The following is a 19,053-nucleotide window of genomic DNA, read 5'->3' as shown; positions in this document are numbered from 1 at the left end:
CTGTTTGTAACCCCTGCTCCCCTACCAGCACTATTTGAAATTGGCCAACAAGTTACAAATGAGTTGAGGATGGCTGGGACTGCCAGCCAGACAGCATGACTGCATGAGCTTTGTTTCCTTTGGGAAATCGGGCTATAAACATCAGAGGGAAAGTACCAGAGAGGGACAGGCACCATTTAGGCTAAAGAGAATCTTTGGCTTGCAAACAAAGAGCATAAACGGACTGTGAATTATTTGAAGCTGGAATCTAGAGGGAAATTTAACTATCAGAGCAGGGAGGCTCTGAACTGCCTCCCGAGGGAACAGAGCTACAAAAAGAAAATGGTAAACTTTCACGATGGCACTTGATGAAAGGAATTAAATGATGCATCTGCCTGGGATAGAGACAGCACAAATACCATGACTCACCAGGAAGGTCTCCATGTTCCTGAACGCGTATGTACATCTTGTGTGGGGGTGGAGGTGTGCTAGAGATGTATGTATAATTCTATATTCTAATATACACGCGCATTAAATGAAAGATCAAGCCTGCTTGTGCTCTCATTCAGGAAAGGGAACATTTTACTTTGCAGCAGGAACGGGACTGCCTTCTCTTCACACCCACTAAACAGCCCAACTGGCTAATATCCTGACAGACTCCCTCATAGCCCCACTGCCCCACCAGTCTGAGATGGGTAAATTCTCTTCTACTGATCTGATGCTGGGTTGTCAAAATACGCTGCACAGGGACGGGATGGTAGGATTTTAATTAGAACAAGGTGAGGTTCCTCAGCGTTTGTCATAGCCAGGTGAAGTGAAACCACAGTGGAAAAATTAAGCCTTACAGACAATGCTGGGTTTATTCCACAAAACCACGTTGTCCAGCCTCTGTGCTCCAATGCCTTCTGTGCTGTTTGAAAGCTGTCTGACCAAGTGCTGGGAGATGCACGGCATTCATGGGTAGGCAGCTAAGAAGCCAAGTGTTGAACATACCTTTCTCAGAGTTACTGAGATGAAGTCTATGTCGACCTGCACACAGCAGGGTAAACTTCAGCTTCCTACACACAGTGGCCTGGCTAGCAATCTAAGCAGGAAGGGGCTGTGGTCTGAGAGCCACGTCTACACTAGACCAGGAGGGATTTTTGGGGTTAAGCTGACCGATGGGACAAGAAGCAACTCGCTGGCAATACTTCTGAATCTCCCAGTGAGATATATGGCTCCCTACGGCTGTTCACAGAAAGTGAATTTGGATTTCAAAGTCTTAATGTACAACAGCCTCCTGCTGGGGGCCTGGAGCAGGCGTCCTCTGACAGTACCACATCTCTGTATTCACCAGGAGCAGGAATTTGAGGAAGCTCTGAGTGGAAGGCAGAGAAATGCAAGAGAGAATTTGGTTCAGCTGTGCCCCACTGCTACAGAAAGCAATGTTTGAAAACAGCTTATGAAAAACAAAGAATTTCATTGCTGCCTCTAATCATTCAGTTCAACTTTCCCAACAACAAGGGAAGCCCACAACTTACCAGTGTCTGGGCAGATAATCCATAAAAAACCTTCTCTCCTGTGGCTTACTGGTGCACACCAAAACGAAGATACTCAGAGAACAAAAACTGAGAAGCTGATAAAATTACAGGCTCTGCATGCATTTTCCAAGAAGCTGATGATTTATGTTCTCCCTGCCATGCAATTATGGTCTTTGAGAAGTTCTACCACAAACACTGAGCCTAAAGCATTTAAAATTACTCTAGCCTGGTTCCGCTTGTCATTTGAACATGCTGTGTGGGGCTGTGATCCTGGAAAAAGCTCAGATTCCTAACAACTTATCAAAGAAGGCAGGTTCCTCCTACTTAGCACAGCATCACAGTCATTTGACACAGCTGCACCCCAGGAACTAGGCATTATTTCAGTGTTTGCTCTGCTGGTTAACAAAGGCATTTAATAAGACAAGAGTTTGTTGTGCATGGGAAGTGAGGGTAAGTTCAGCACCTGATTAGAATCAAGAAGCAGTTTTAATTGCTTCCGCATCCCTACGCTCCCACGGACAAATGATACTACACTTTTGATGCTCCTGGCAGAGGCTACAGGTAGAGGAAAGGGAGAGCAAGGGTATTTCCTTGACCTAGCAAAGCCCCTGAAAAGAAAGTGGGTGCCCCAGACTTTCCACATCTGCACACAGAGCTTGAGATGATGTTCAGCCTCTGTTACTGAATTTACTCACAAGAAGTTGCTGGTTGCACACACCAGCAAAGCTGCCAGCCTGAGCACCAGTGAGATTCAAAATAAAAGGCTGCACTGGACACTGCATGGAGAAAACAATGTACCATCCTCATCTGATTCTTAGCAAAGGGTGAGCAAAATAGGTTCATTTCTGACCTTTGAAAACATAGCCAGAGGCAGACACTGGCCACGTAGTATTTTGGCCTGAACAGCTGAACTGTAATAAAACAATTACAAACTGAAAATAGATACTTTTGATGAGAAGTGTCAATAAAATAAAAGAAAAGCCTTGCAATCAACCATGTCTTTAGTACTTGCATGGGATAATGAGGGCTGATTTACATCTCTCACTGTGAAGAACTTGCAAGCTTCTTTCCACCCATCTGCACATCACAGGATTCATCTAATTAATAAGGTGGCCACATTGATCTAGGCATGTCAGTATAAGTAAAGGGAAGAAAAGCCACCATCAGCATAACACAAGAGCAAAAGAAATATTTTCTGAGGGCATCTTTACTACCAAAATCTCATACTTTAAATAAATTTGAATATTTCTATCATGGCCACTGATTAATATGACATACATGTATAAGTTACTAATTGCCCCAAGCACATAGATTTCTGTTAGAAGATGTTTTCATATTTATCACAGAGAAAAAAAACAAATGTGATCGTCTCTTAAAGAATTAATCACTGAAACAGAAAGTAATATTTTACCTTTAAATCTAACATCTACCATGGTAAACTTTGTTCTGATTGCATGATTATGGTAGAAATACTGGGAGGTTTTGTGTAATTGTGCTAGAAAATGCAAAGCAGAAAGACCACTTCCTATGCTGAAGAGTTTACAGTCAAGAGACAAAAGCTCAATCTAACAGACAGCTCCAGGAACTGCAAGATCCAGGGCAGATACATTTTAACAACTGCTCTGTGATTATACTTCTCACTAAATCTGGGGAGCGGGTGAAATGAATGGAAAAGGAAATCGAAAGAGATTCATGTACTGCAAGTAAAAAAAAAAAAATCCTAGGAGCAAAATTAATTCATCTAAAACCCAAGGATTTTACTGATTTGTGTTTTAGTACTGCCATAAACAAACAAACAAATAAATAAATAAAACAATACAAAATAGATTATGCTAGACAGCAGTATTTGATCCTTAAATTTTAGAAGGAGTGGTTGCTATTCATGAAAGGAGTACTGATAACCTCAGGTATCAAAGTATCAAGGTTTTTAAAACACTTCCACAGCTTTAAAAAATGAATTTTGAGTCACAATGCCTGGGCTTTCTTTACTCCAGCATAATGGAGAAAATTAGGCTGGTCAGTCCAAGTCAGAAAAACATCTTGTGTTTTATTTTTTTAAGCAAGCTGGTTTTCTCCAAGCTAAGCAGACCCTTAGCATTTCTTTTCCTTGTCCAAATCCAAAATTCCAAGACAACAACTAAGGTTTTTATCCTTTCCTTTCCTGTCCCTTTCCATCCAGCATTAAACTTTTTTTCATTTTCCCATGCAAGATAGAACGCTATTAGATAACTAAACAGCTCTGGTCCAGACTGTGTATTGCCTGAGCATTTTCCCAATAAGAACAGCGTTCGCTATTTTATTGCCAAAATCTAGGCTCCCTAGAGAAGAGTTGAAAATGCCTCCTGTGCTGAACTTGCTGCTGGGATGACTCAGGCTGTCAGAGGAATGTATGTCCTGGTACCTTCAACCTACCCCAGGAAATGGTACATTTAAGCTACTTAATGTAGCTTCTCCCCTTGCTACATTAAGGAGACCAACAGGGTATGGTACATCGCGGCCAGGATTTGTCTCTAACGTTAGCCAGCTGCTTAAGCTGCTGCTGTGGTAAGTGGATTTTGGGGTTTTCTGTTCAAAAAGTGGTTCCCAGTCCGTCCTCCATGAGTGTGATGCACATTTCACAGATGGCTGAGGCATGGCAGTGAAGTTATTCTCCTCCAGCCATAGATCGAGTGAACGTCAGACCTGGACTGAAAGTCCCAATTCCCTGCTCATTTCTACCAACCAAACACCTTTACACCTTTCCTCAAATAAACTTTCTGAAACTTGCTAGGGCCTGGCAGTGATTGCCACTTTTTTTTTTTTTTTTCCTAAAATATAACTCAGAAAAAAGGATCTTTTTTTTTTTTTTTTCAGAATAATTCAAGGCTTAACTATACACAGGCAAGCTTTCCATTAAGTGAGTGTAATCTGAACACAGGAGCTGCAAGATGTTATTTCTGTACAATAGGCAATGATCAGCCAAAATTATAAATTTCGAAAACTTAAAAATTATGTTTTTGAGCTGTGAGAGAGTGTTGAAATTGTGCCTGAAACTCCTAATTTCTCTTTGCATTTGTAGATCTGCAATTAACAAGGGATGGATTAGTTTCTAATTTTAAACGTAAACAGGCAAACATACAAATTGACAAACAGCTACTCATCATTTCCTACATTTCCCCTAATTTTCAGTCTAGAACAAATCCTGTAAATGTCTTCTGAATCCACAAAACGTGGAATGTATAAATGAAACGAAAACAGACTGACAGAGATGAAATTACCTTATGGTTAAGAAGTGTTGACTTGGTAAATTCACAAACTGATTTCAATGAACGCAGCTAACAGTGTGGAAACAATTCCCTCCCAGCCCCTCATTAGCCAACTCCTCAACCAGCAGCCAGGTTACAACGTGCAGGGAGCCGACCCACCTCTCCCTGCAGATGCCTCCCGTGGTCCTGGTTTTGGAAAGCACCAATGCCTGGGATTACCTTAAACCTTAGGGCTTATTTATGTTCATCACTTTTGTCCTGAACAGAGAGGCTCTTAACTTGAGCCAAAGTGCTTTGGACTTATCTATGTAGCAGACTGCAACAGATAAGCAGAAAAAGTGCCAGAAGGAAATGAGAGAGAAGGGGACTAAGTAACAGTTCAGACCGCAGTTTTTGCTGTGCCTGTATTCTCCACTGTCTTCCAGGATGCTTTTCATCAGCCGCTGCACTGATAGCACAGAATCTAGATTTTCAGATTGATTTTTGGGCCATCATCAGCGTTTGTAACTTGGCACAAAGACATGAAGCAGAAGGAAGAGGACTTACGAGATGATGTCTCAAGGGGAACTTGCTGAATACCCTCCTGACCTGCAGCTCTCCCAGGAGGTGTTCCAGCTGTTGGTGGGCCACCAACACGTCTGTCTCTGCTCTGGCTTTGCAGCTAAGGCAGGGAAGACGTCAGGAGCCCACTGTTCTCTGCAGACCAGGTCATCAATTGTGATAATGGGGCAATGTGTGTTTGTGCACTGGGGGGGAATCGCTCCTGCCAACCACACGGATCTTGAAGCTAACAGGGAAGGACTCAAGCAAAAAAAAAATGTGCAAAGACAGTGACATCTATTCAAGCCTCCTCTTCTGCCCAGCTCTGAGGTGTCTTATCCTTCCATGTACTGGTCTCTTTTATCATTTCATGCTGATGCCTGTTAATTTTTGCCAGCATTTTTGTGGTTTCTAAACAGGTTCTGCTGAACAGTGGTGTCATCAATTTATTCAGACTTTCTGACCCATAACTAAATGCACCTTGTTTTCTACAGTTTAGGGAAAATGGTGAAGTTCTCTCTTTAATCTTCCTAGAAACCTTCAAGGAACATTTAATTCTCCAACACAGTGGGGGATTTCATTTTAATACATGTCATCTTACTCCTTACAAGGCCCCTGGCTGTTACCATAGTTAGTGATATTTTTGACCTTATGTACAGCATTCCAGTCTGTACAGCCCTGCTCACTTTTATGGGGCTGTGCTGATTCACAACCACTGAAATTCTTGCCCATGGCTGAGATTTATATCTAAATTTCAAGGTTAAATTAAAAGAAATCTAAGTTGGCTTTATCCTTGGTTGCTGGCCTATGATGCTTTATAAATACCCTACCTGGTCAGTAACAAAAAGATTCAGTTGACGACTTTTGTGCGCTGACATGGCACAAACCACATCCATAGGCAGAATTTCGAGATGACAAAAAAATCAAACAGAAAAGCAAAACCCAAGTCTTGGCATGTGCAACAGATTTCCAACCCTTCCCCCAGCTCCCCCCATGCTTCCCTTAGGCTGTCTGAGAAATAACAGATGCAAATGGGTTACTTTTGAAAGCACAGCATTTCCTCCACAGCTGATGCAGTGCTAAAATCCATCTGAAGCCCAGCAGACATACCCATGAGCAAATCGCCTCTGAGCCTTGCCAAGAATGATCCATTTCACCATACTTTACTATAAAGAGAAAACCAGACAACCACCTACTGGCTGCATCACAGCACAGAGCAGCCCTCATTTCTCCAGACTGCAGAACAGCAATTAAACACATCTCAAGCGATCTATTCCTCACAGGAGCTCAATGCAGGAGCTCAATGCACCGCAGTGTTGGCTTGCTTCTTCCCCTAGACGTGTTTTTTTTTTTTTTTTTTTTTTTTTTTTCCTGTCAGGTGGAGTAATTTCTCTCCTTTGTTTCCGTGGCTGGCAAGTTAAAGCTGAATTAAAATCAGTCTGCTGGCTGACGAGCTTTTGATGAAATTCAAGGCTGAAGCACTGCACTTCTTTCATTTAGCATTCAAACCTCCCCTGCTGTTTCAGTTCTGCACCTCAGCCTCTGGCAGTTTCACAGCGCGGCTGCTTTCTCTAGGACAGCTGTAAGCTAACAAAAGACCTTGTGCTAGGTTAAGATATGCCTCTGGTAAAAGGATAGTCTGTCTCCAAATGACAGTTTTGGGCTGCATATCTGTATTCCTTTAGCGATTTGCATGTCATGTTTATGTACTTAACTTGCCCAGATATATGCTGGCTTTTTGTCTGCTAGTTTTTCCTGTGGTTACTGCTATCAGCACTTCCAGTTCAGGTTATAAAACTTGAGCAGCCTTCTGTTTGTTTCATGTATCATCACTAAAAGCAGATAGCAGATAACAGCTCATCTTAGCCAGTGCAGTACTTGCCACCAGGCGTTAAGGAAGCGAGCAGACACAAGGAAATGAAATTAGCTTTCATGTGTTCCTCTGACAGACCATATACAATTCAACTGCATAAATTGGAAAAGAATTAATCCTAAAACCTTTTGTCTAGACTGAGCAACCATGGCATAAAGGAAACACAAAGCCAAAACTCCATGAGTCTTCCTCTGCCCAACCCACAGCTCAGTGGCCACCCAGCAGTGGGAATTAAAAAACGCTTTGGCTTCCGTGACATTATGTCCTCTCAGCAGATTTCCCCTGTGATCCCCAGAAGGGTGAAATGCCCACTGCTGTGCCATTCTTCACTACGCAGCATAGACTGTGGGCAACTGTCAAACTGCTAAGCTGTCTGGGCATGGTTTTTACCCAGGAATACAATTCGCTGTGGTCCTCTAGCGCTCACGATCCACAGAGAGCACCAGGAAGGAGGAGGTTAGGCTAACGTGGTGCTGGTTTTAAGCCCCATGCCCAGCAGCTGGGCTTGTTACGAGGATTGCCAGTCCAGAAGCGCTGTCTGAACTTCTCTTCCAAGCCCCTGTGCCCCGACCATCTGCTATGCAATATGTCAAGTAAGAGCTGGCCTCATACAAAATAGTTATACCAACACTTGTCAAAATAAAGGCAGAAGAACCTTTGCTGAGGCATTATCTTCTCAACTTTATCTGAGCAACTGGCTACTGTCCAAATCCTGGGAAGCACTGAATGTGTTAATTTACCATGAAAACAGGATCAATGCTTAAGAGATACCTTACTGTTTAACACGAGCCTGCTTTTTTCTCTGGAAGACCAGCCGTAGGCATAGGTTAGCAACATCAAAAATATTTTTTTTCATTTGCTTGTTTTTTTTTGAGGCAGCATTAGGCAAACCTTACTGTTCTGTATGTTCCACTGTGTATTCCAAAACCCAGATATTTATAGAAGTATCTGATCTGGAAACACTGTGCAACCCAGCTTCCCAGGATGACTAGCTTTGAAGACAGCTGAATGGGGAAGCATGTTAATCACCCTGATGTCCTGTCCCTGGAGGTGGCTGAGAAGCGAACCTGTGCAGAATCCACTCACATTGACAGTGCCGTAACTCAACGGTCCAAGGAAAGTGAAAGGGAGCTGGGGACACAGAGCGTTTTCATGGTGGGGTTGTGCCCACAATCAATATGAAAGGGAGATCTATGGTATTCCCTATCTGTTCTTTCCGCAGTCTTCACAAGCTCCTGCTTACCTTGAAAGCCTCTATGTTTCCTGTCCCTTTCAATGCCTAGTAAGTTCTGCCTGTAGCAACAGGATTTTCTTACCCTACATACACGTTCAGTCTTTAGCGGACAGCAATGCTCATGATAATATGCTTCAGGGCGTAACTGTACAAGGTATGAGAAACTTTATCATTTTTTCAGCTTTTAATTTCATCACCGTGCCCGTGAATTCTTCTGCTTTCAGAAAGTGAGAACAGAAAATCGCCATCTGCCTTCTTACACATTCACCTTTTCTAATTTTATATGCCTTCTCCAGTTTATACAATTTAAGTCCTATGCCTGCTCATTCACACTCTGAAGCAATAAAAACAGCTAAGTCTAATATCTGTCTCCTCCCATCATCTTCAACTTGGGGTGGATTTACCATGTTGGAGGCTACAACTCTCATTAACACTGCCCAACACAATGCACATGGCATGTAAAATGCCACAGGGAAAGGTCATGGTGCTGTGCAATCCTGCTAACATCTATCTAGGTAGACGCTGAACTTGCATGAATTAAAGCAAACCTCCTTATTTTTCTGGTATCAGTGAAGATTAAAGAAGCAACAACTGCTCGTACTCAGGCTAAAACATATTTATGGCATGGAGTACCATCTCTTGTTTGAAACTTCTCCCCTGATCTCAGTGAGGCACTGCTAGTCTTCAGCTGGCAAGATAATTTTTCTGAGGACAGTCCCGACCCCTGCAATTTAATGTCACTTAAATGCATTTGTGAGGAAACTCAAAATGGCTCCCATCCCATACCCATCCTGAAGGTGCACACGTGAGGCTAAATAACATATGGATGAACAGAAAGACTAAAATCCTTACCTGCCCTCCCTTAGGCTGGTATTTGATGTTATCTGTTGATCCAATTTTGGACCTGACGTTCTTGAGGTCAGGTAGAGGCTGATTAATAACTCGCAGCTGCTTTGGAGTGGCTGGAGATTTAGGAGGAGTGCGAATTATGGCAACTTTTTTCTCAGTTGGTACCAGTATGGCAGATTTGGGGGTCCCAGGAGTGTGTGGGGTTCTGGAGTAGCTGGGTGTCCCTGGAGTGCCCGGCGTACGGGAGGAATAGCTTGGTGGTGTCCCTGGAGTGATGGCAGTGGAGCCAGGAGTAGTGGGGGTAGAAGTTCCGCTTTTTCCTGTTCTGCTACGAATTGGTTCTGATCCTACGTGCAAGAAAAACAGCATTAGACTCACAGAAATACAGCGTTGCTTCTTTATGTGCCTCCTGAGACTGCAGCCAGAAGCACCATCTGAATGCAGCCTTCAGGACTTGGCCTGGCAGCCTGACTCACCAGGAAGAACTGCATCACCAAGGTCAGTGGATTTGGGGGTTAAACCAGACTGGTGAAAATTTTGATGCTAATCCCGAAACTCTAGGTGTATCACCACTGGGCAGCTGCTCTCTGCAGCTGAGCCCCAAGCAAGCATTCAGCTGATGGTGAACACGTCTGTTGTGTGGACGGGCAGATGTCTCTCACGTTCAATTGCTATTTTCAAGTAGTGCAGTGAAACAAAGCAGCTACAGAAGCCAACCTTGATTAAAAGTCATATTCTAGTTACACTGACAAGCAAGTTAAAAATATATAAGTAGTGGAACATTTTGTAGCAGCTCCATTCCCTGTTAATGGCATTACCAGTCCTTTTCACTGAGGACAAAAATCAGTTTAACAGCGGCATTGTGCTTTCTGCAGCCCACTCTGCTGGTAACTCTCAAAGGCGAATGAACAGAAGCTGAGATCTCACCATAAGCTGCTTAAAGGAAAGCTTGGCTAAGAATACTCAGGGAGAGAAAGACCAAACCAACCCTCAAAGCCAGCGAACCCCAGCGCTGAGCAGGTGTTATGCATTTTCACCTTTAAAAGGTTTGGGAATTATAAATGCAATGGGCCTCTCTAAGGCAGTGTGACTAATCAAAATCCCAGTTAAGTGATTGTTAATCATTCTGTTTATTTCATGCCACTTAACAAAAACAACAACAAAAAGAGGCAAATTCTTTACATGACTCACCAGATAGATTGAACATACTCCAATCCCACCTTCAGTTTTCCCTGAACAGTTTCTTCCTTTCCCAACCAACCTTAAACCAGAACCTTTTCACTACATCAACTGAGATAGAAAGGGAAACTTTTTTTTCTAATTCTCTGTAGTTTTGGTATATTCAATTTTCATCCCTCAGCCCTTCACCGCATTGGCAAATACTCCATGGCCTCTCAGCCTAGAGAATGGGCTGCTGTGCCAGCTGGCAGTCACTCTGTTTTACCCTTGGAGCATCACCCAAGAATTTCAAAGGACTTCTTTTTTGGTAGAATTTAATCATCTACTTCCCTTAGGTTCTCTTAAAAAGGTCTGAAATTGTTTCCTAAAGCTACAGGAATTCCTACTGGAAAGTAGGGAGTCACATCCAATTTCTGAGGCCTAGGCTGAAATCAATCTAGCAAAAAGTTATGGGAGTATTTATTAAAATTCTCATTGTCCTGTAATTCCTTTTGGCTTCTGAGTTAATATAATTAGTCCTGATAAAGGGACCTGGCTGGTTTACTATCCTCACTTCCTTGAGTCACTCCACTGGCCAACATCTTCGCATTTCTCACCTGAGAGGGTTTTTACCCTAGGACTAGAGGCGCAGGGAGATCGTTACTGTGAAGCAAGAAATTCACAACTTTAACTCTTATGTTCACTTTTCTAAGATACATCAGAATATTTTGCGTTGCCCACTTCACATTTGTCTCATTTTTGTTGTGGAAGACACCCATAGCAGTAGGAGAGAGTTAACATGCAAAAAACATACGGGTGGTCCGTCGTACTGAAGAGGAAAGGGATGCTGTGAGGGAGAGAGAGTTCTCCTCTCTGTCTCTGTCTCCTGATACAGCTCTTCGAGGAGGAAGGATAGAGGAAGGTCTTGGTAAAGAGGAACGTTTTTCAGGACTCTTGCTTACTCCATCCTAATAGTAACAAAATAAAAAGAGGTTTAGTTTTCAAAATGTCCCACTCCATCCCGTGATTTCTCTCAACCTATACACAAAGGGGAAGCCTCATTCTCTGGGCCCAGTTTACTATTCATGCAGGAAGCTGTGGGATCTGGCCACTTCCCATGCTCTGATCAGCTCCTCGCTGCTTCTTTACTGCACGAAAACGCTCACTAGGAGAAGTCTGGCTCTGGTACCCAGTACGGACAGACTTCTGTTTTTTGGAGAGAGATCTCCCTGCGTATTTCCCAAATGTCGTATTTTGCCAGTCTCACCCTACCTTGAACAAGCTCCTGCTTCCTCAAAATAAACCCTCCCCTTGTAGCAGGCAAAGCCCTTCTTCTACAGGTTTGACTGAGCACCTATCAGTGACTGGTTTTACTCCCACTGAAGGCAAAGCTGTATCTCCCAGGGACTGCAGAGGATGCTAGTGGACTACTGGATTAGGATCTAAATCCCTGGGAAGCCATCATAGATATCATCTCCGTCAAAACAAAGGCAATCATCTACTGATCTGAATATGGATGGGTTCAGCATTTGGTTCCTTGGTAAAGGTGTTTTTTTTAGTACAAACAGAAAGTAAAAGAACTCCTCTGGTGCTCAGTGTGAAATTCATATGTGAATTCACCTGCAAAGTACCCGCAATACTGGGACACCACACACTATGTTATTTGGTGATGTGTGATTTGATGATGATGAAGTATAACGATGGCCCCAACCAGTACGAGACATGCCAAGCAGAGTGAAAACAGCTTTTAAATGATGTAACAGTCATCAGCTCAGCATCAACATTTGTAAGACGAGCGAACAGTAAACACGGGGAAGCTCGGATGAAGCCAACCATCTCTTTAAACTTATACTGCAACTTCCTGAACTTGGTCCTAGGCACAGACCAAAAAGCCTATGGTCCTAAAACCTTTGGCTTCTGCCCTTGTTGCTGGTGATAAGAACTGTACGCTCTTACACTGGGGATTTAATTGGTTTTCAGAGTATTAACTGGTTGAAATTCGCCTTTTAAAATTTTCTCCTGGAAGACAAATTAGTACTGCTGGTTTTGATTCTTACCCATGTGCAAAATGGGTGCAACTTCTCAGCAGTCAATGAAGCAGCATCCATATCATCAACAGAAAGAAGACATCTCTTGCTAGTTATAGGAAATTTCACTTATGTTTCCTCTGGAGAATTTGCTTCATTTTTACCTATTTGCAGCACAGATAACGTAGCCTGGTAATAAATTTTCCTGCCACTGGAAATTAATCCCAGGTAAACTTCACAGATAACTACCCAGATGTAGTGGGGAGAGAACATGATCCAGGGAATTTACCTACACATCTCCGAGCTACCTCTCTCTACCAACTCTGCTACCTTACCTTAGCATCTGATTTTGAGTAGGGCAGGCAGTCTCTTGGGCCTGCTGAGGAGGGCCGTACATAATAACTGTCTGTATCGAGAAAAGTGGCCCTTTTAGCAGTTAATGAGCAAGCTGAGCTGGGTCTTGGAGGAAGCAATGACTTTGCTTTAGACTTTGAGGCAGGAATCTTTGACAAAGAGGCAGTCTAGTCACGAGAAAACAAAAGAAAACAGAACGTGAAGCTGGACAAAAGGAAAACACATGCAACATGGACCAAAAAAAATGCGAAGCTATGAATTAATACTTTTCCTGTGTCTGGTAATGGTGTCTATGCAGTTCTGACACGCGAAGTTTGAGTTCTGTGATGTTTGACTGAACCCATCTGTGTCTGGACAGACTTACTGATTCTAGAGAGTGCCTTTTTGTGTAAATGCTATTTTTGCCATGTGTTAATAGGACAAAACTGGTGCCAGGCACAGCACTTAGCTGGTACAACTGCTGGCTGGCTGCATTAGGAGCCAGTGCAAAACTACAGGAGCACCAACACATCCTCGTCTTTTAAAACTAAGTTGTGCATTTGTAATATATCCCTCCCGGCTACACTCAGGGATAAAACAGTGGGAGTCTGAGAACAAGGTTACAGCAGCATTCCCAAGATGGCAGAAGGACGTGACAGCAGAACTTCTTATGCCACTGCATGCACACAAACATCTCCAGCGCACCACAAACACTGTATTTTGTGCATCTGGTGTCATAACAGGAATTTGTAAACCTGTTTTGACAACGTGGGGTACTGGGATAATGAAAGCTTTATATGCTTGAAAGGCTGACATCATATGTCATTTTGGTCAGGTACTGCTCTGATTCTGCATAACGGTAATATCCCACTGAAGGAACAACTAGGCACCAACAAGGCAGACTGCAAATTCTTTGTTGATGCTTCGGAGACGTAGCTGCTCTGCATAAAGAAATTTCCATGAAAGAAAAGAGGGCTACTTGATTAAGCAACACTGTTCTTTCTCCTACAAGGATAACTTATATGACAAAGCACAATTGCAAGGCTGTTGTCTTGGCAATGTAGTCCTGATTCTCTCTGTATTCATAGAAGCATGAAGTTACTAATAGGAGCAATCTCATTGTAAGTATGGGATTTAGTAGGGAACTTTAGCCAGGAAAAATTTGGCATTTGATCTCAGCCATTCATCTAGATTTCCTCAACGTTCGGAAAAGATGCACAAGTTACTCCTTGTCTTTTTTAGAAAATGAGAAAAACAAGAAATCCATTCAAAGGATCGGAGTGCTTCACTAGCAAGAAAGTATTTCTAGAAAAAAACTCTGCAACATATTTATCTTTTAATAATGAAAATAATTATTTTAAACAGAAATTGAACGGTGTGTGTTTCTGTCACAACAAAGGCTTCTCCAGGCTCTGACTGATGTGTCATAATTGAATTTACAGGTACCATCCACTTGAGAAAATTTGGGCTGTATTTCTAAGAACACTAATGCTGAAACTATGTAGAAGCATAGCATCTGTCTTGTGTGGCTCCAAAAAGCAGACGTTATGCCAGCACTTTTCACCAGGGTTTCTGAACGTGGGATATAACTGAGCACACACAGTCTGAGGCCCAAATGTTCATTCAGCCATTTTCAACTTTTCCAACTTGAGGGCCATGCAACAAGACCCTGGTGAGACTGGAAAGTCCTTGCAGTAGATCCTAGGCACAGTGCAATCTGGGAGACCCCATCCTTTTCACTCACAGTGCGTGGTGTCCTCCATGAATATGTGCGTCTAATGGGGATGCTAAAGATGGACGAGACCCAGATCTTTCAATGGAAAGCCTGGGGAAAAGGCATGACCCTGAGCTCTGGCATTAACACAATCTGGATCCGCTCTGTTACTTAGCAAGCAAGGCACTTTTTAGTATCAGTAAGAGCAGCAGAGTCTGGTCCAAACAGATTTCAGTGACATGCTCAAGACTGCTAGAGCAAGCAAAGAAACCAAATGCTTCAATCCCTTCCTGCACTTTACCCAGAACACTATTCCCATTACGTTAGCAATAGATGACATGTAACCTCTGCTGTAATTCGTACTGCTGGACATGCCAGCTGTCCACAGGACAAACATCTATGTAACCCTGGCCAAGACCCAGTGATTCGGGGACTGCTGAAGCTGGGAGGCAGAAATCTCAGTTTATTTCAGAGGCACTGCTAAGGCATGGCCGATGTTCTCAGCATCTCACTACCACAGGTACACAGCTCCTTCCAGCAGATGGAACTGCTTAGCCTTTCCTGATCTTGTTCTGCAAAGCACTATGAAAAATGTGGTTTGAAGACGGGTAACAAACTGACTGGGTTGGATATCTAACATTACCAGCAGCGAGGAAAAGGCTGCACTTGAAGGACATAAAGCTGAAAATCAGGAAGGAACACAACAACAAAAGGGAAGAGGACTTTACAAAAGCAGAGGTGAAGACAAGGCACAAAAGAGAAAACATCCAAGAGATAAGTGAACATGGCAATCAGAGAAGGGAAGCAACAGGGAGAAAAAGTAAAGAAGGACTAGACTTCTAATCTTTGCCATAAGGTAAAGGACAGGAATAAGAAAGGTGCATAGAAAACAGATCATTTCAGAGAGGGACTTCGCAGTGCTTGTCCTTAAAGCACTCCATGATCACAGAAGGCTCTGAAAATGGGCTAGTATCGACTTCGCTCAGGTGTTGATCAGCCCCTGAGAAAAGACAGTCACAAACCATGCTTTTGACTAAGGAGCAAAGCCCACCCAGATATTTCTTATTGTTCTAGGAAAGAACTTCTAACAGTTTCCCAGTTATGAGCTGAAATGGGCCAGACATCTCAAATCACATGAAATCCTAGCATCCATGGCCGAATTCAGGCCTAAATTTCAGCGCTGCTTCACAGCCTCAAATCAGCTACGCTGCTTTCATCATTAACAATTTCTTATGATTCATAACTAGTGTGTAGCACTTTAGAAGACATAGATTTTTGTTCCCCAAATAAACGACAATCTGGTTAGACAGATGAAATAAATCAGCCATGGAATATATTAGGAAATACAGGGGAATCCTAAGGAACAGCCACACTGTTTATGATGCCTAGCAATGACAGAATATTGTCACATTGCAGATGTAAGTCAGTTTGTGTCAGTGTCATGAAAGAAAGAATTGCATAGGGGATAGTGAAAGAAGGACAAATTGCTGGGGATTCTGGAATAGTGGGCTAGAAAGAGCACAGGGTCAGCAGAGGAGCAGGGCAGAGAGACACTTTGCTGTAGTACTGCTGTATTTCTGTAGTGTTTGCAATATTTACTGATGAAAACTCAGCAGAGGAGAGGCAGAAGCGGGGAGCAGAACAGGCTGCAGAGCAGCTGAAGGCAGGGCACAGGATTGTCAGAGTAAAACAGACAGAAATCAGTGCTCCAGAAACTAGTCTATCCAAAAGCACTTATTCGCGTGTAAAATGCTACCGGCCAATAATTTCCACACAGGCAGGGTCTCTGCAGAATGCAAGCATATGTAATGGTGCATCAAAATATACCCAGTGAGTCCTGGGGAGGATTTCTGCCTAGGTGGCAATACAGCAAGGTGGCAGCACGAGCTGGGTGCTGTGGAAAGGTCCAAAGGACACAGCTTATCCCAGAGGATGACCTTGTTCCAAACGCTGAACAACATTCAGCTCCTGCAGCTTGGAGTCTGTGTGCCCCCTATAGATCTGCAAGCTGTCATCATCATCTACCTGGGCTGTAAGTCAGAGCTAGTAGAAATTATTATTCAGGAAAGGTGGGTTTAATTACCTTTTTAAATGAATAATGAGTATGTCAAACAAATTCTAAATGGAACACACAATGAAGGACTGAATTAACACAGGAAGATCTGAAATAAGGACAAAAGGAGATTGTAAAGATGGGCAAGAAGATGATTTTACTCACTGAGAGTTTTTCCTTTGCTTGTTTAAATACACCAGGAGCCTGGTTTGTTTCACCACCTGCTGCTGAGAGACCCAAAGAAAGACTTGATGGTTAAAAATAATAATAATAAACATTTCCACTTAGCACACTTGTTAGAACACTCATATACGTTGGAACTACCATGTAAAACAATTACCTCGTGAAGCAGTCTCAGTGAACTGTATATAGGAATGTGCTTACCTTAAAAACGTCCTGTATTCATTTTACTTGAGGTAAAGTGGCATTCTATGTATTTCAAACAAATCCAAGTTTTGTACTTATGTCCCTGGAAATCTAGGAACCACAGTAAAGTTCAAAGAACAGCTGACAGGTGTAAGAGACTATAGTTCTGAAGGTCCATCCAAAGATACCTTATCACCCTGATTTTCAGAGAGTTCTGAACTGTCCTCTGAAAAGCAGGTTCCTTTAAGCAATCCACAAATGAAAATTTTAAAATAAAGGACCTGAAATCATCGCTTTTAAAAATATTAGCCAAAATTTGTAATGGAAAGAGAGCGATTGACTACTGAATTACCACTGCAATTGTGTCAATAAGGTCAGTGTGCCATGGCTCAATCAAGCCCTCAGACTTTAGCATTCACATTACACCTGGGACATCAAGTATAATAATGCACCATTTCATTTATCTGATACACCATGATTCGAGATGAGATTTTTCTTTCTGACTTAGATTCTGTCCTTACAAACTTGTGGAACAAGGGAGCTTTTCAGAAAGCAGGCTATGAGATCCACTCCAACACCACTGTTCAGGAAGTGATTTGCCTCACAAAAGCTATCTAGATGTGACATCCCTTGGCATCTGTGCCAAAAAAAGCCCTTAGTAAATACAGAAGCAGGGTAGTAGACACAGATGACAATCTCTAGGATGTCTTCTAACTGTAAAACCAGCCCTAACACAGTGTACGGTTCAGAAACAATTGATTTTCTCCTCTCCTTGTATCCCAGGAATGGTGAGGGGATCCCTGTTTTTCTGCCACACTTCCCACTCAGTAGTTCTGCCCTCTTAATATAATTTCCTTGCTGCTTTTCTAAACTGAAGGAGGAGGAGAGAAAACTTTTCAGGAGGAAATTAATATATGTGGCCGCATACAACACTTCTGAATTTGTACCAGGCTTAAGTACAGCAAAGCCCTCCTGTATCGCATTTTACCCCATCTGTTACTGCTGGTTTTGGTGTGTTTCGCATCTCTTCTAAATAATCACAAATAATATATTCCTTCCTTCCTTCAGTATTGAACACAAATCAGCCACCAGTACGAAGTGGAAGGCATAGCTGTGCCGCTTCTACTGACTTACCTGGCAGCACCACAACTTCTCCATCTGAACAACAGATCTCTCTGTGCTCTGCTACCAGTTTAAGTACACAACCAACACGTTTTGCCTCAGTGGGTGACCCCAGAACTGCAGACATGGAGCAGAAGTGCCCTGCATACTGACTCCTGCTCATAACCGGGCAGTTGGCCTGGCCTTGCCCCTGTCATCACTCCTCTCATGGCACAACAGCAGCAGCATCTCACAGCCACAGAGCACGAGCCGGATTGAGGTTTCACTCCCGTAGCTACATCAGGCAAGGCAAAGATTTCACTACTCTTTCCTTGGAGTTGGCCATGCAGTTTCTTTTCCAAACGGCAAGGATGAATCTCAAACAGCAGTCCCTCCCTTGAGGATATGGCAGCGTATGTTACCAGTACTTGCCAGTGCTTACCTCACAGTGACATGGGAAGGTTTTTTTTTCCCTGCTATTGAGGGCAATAGATGAATGATTTCATTTCCTGCACAACTACATAGAAAATATGAGCGAATACTAACTTCTTGTTGTAGACTATTCCATCTTATGACTGGACATACTTCATTTTAAAGATGCAGAAAATGCAACATGGAGATCTTAAACACCTGGAATATACTCAAAGCTGTGGACTACACTGTGGAGGTAGTTTTGGTGGGGCTCACACATCACAGCAGTTAACAGGGCCATTCCAAATAGGACATACTGACAGCTGGCTTCAAGAAATGGTGCTGTATAAATTGTATTACATAAAAAAATAAAAAGGGAGGGAAATAACATCCCTGTAAGTTCCAGATACATAGAAGAAAATAAGGGAGAACTGAGTTTTCCAGCAACACTGAGTATGGTGAAACATTCTAGATATATTTTTATTCACTTTGTGGTATGATTCAAGCTATTTTGCTTTAGAGCCCAAACCAACCTTCCTGCAAATTTTAAGATCAGAGTCCCTCTTTTTGGTTGCTCTCTGTCTGAGTTTTTAAAATGCACTGGGAGGTTGTTCTTGTATTACATTTTTCACTTCCACTAATACATCTGC

General features: G+C 42.7%; 1 protein-coding gene across 3 annotated transcripts in view; it reads right to left on the bottom strand.

Moving 5' to 3' along the window:
* Positions 1-19,053, bottom strand: part of MAP2 (microtubule associated protein 2) — a 64,650-nt gene that overhangs the window by 10,381 nt on the left and 35,216 nt on the right. For 2 of the 3 annotated variants that reach the window (XM_082763368.1, XM_082763367.1), the window contains 3 exons: positions 16,691-16,749; positions 11,213-11,366; positions 9,244-9,587 (listed from right to left, as the gene is read on the bottom strand). In XM_082763368.1, coding sequence (XP_082619494.1) covers positions 9,244-9,587; positions 11,213-11,366; positions 16,691-16,749 — 557 coding nt within the window. Of the gene's footprint in view, positions 1-9,243; positions 9,588-11,212; positions 11,367-16,690; positions 16,753-19,053 lie in introns of all 3 variants that reach the window. The other variant, XM_082763366.1, reaches the window with a different exon arrangement.

The sequence above is a fragment of the Aythya marila genome (assembly GCF_965140915.1).
Source record: "Aythya marila genome assembly, chromosome: 6".
Classification (NCBI taxonomy): domain Eukaryota; kingdom Metazoa; phylum Chordata; class Aves; order Anseriformes; family Anatidae; genus Aythya; species Aythya marila.
The sequence above is the reverse complement of the archived record's forward strand: the minus strand, read 5'-3'. Positions and strand labels throughout refer to the sequence as shown.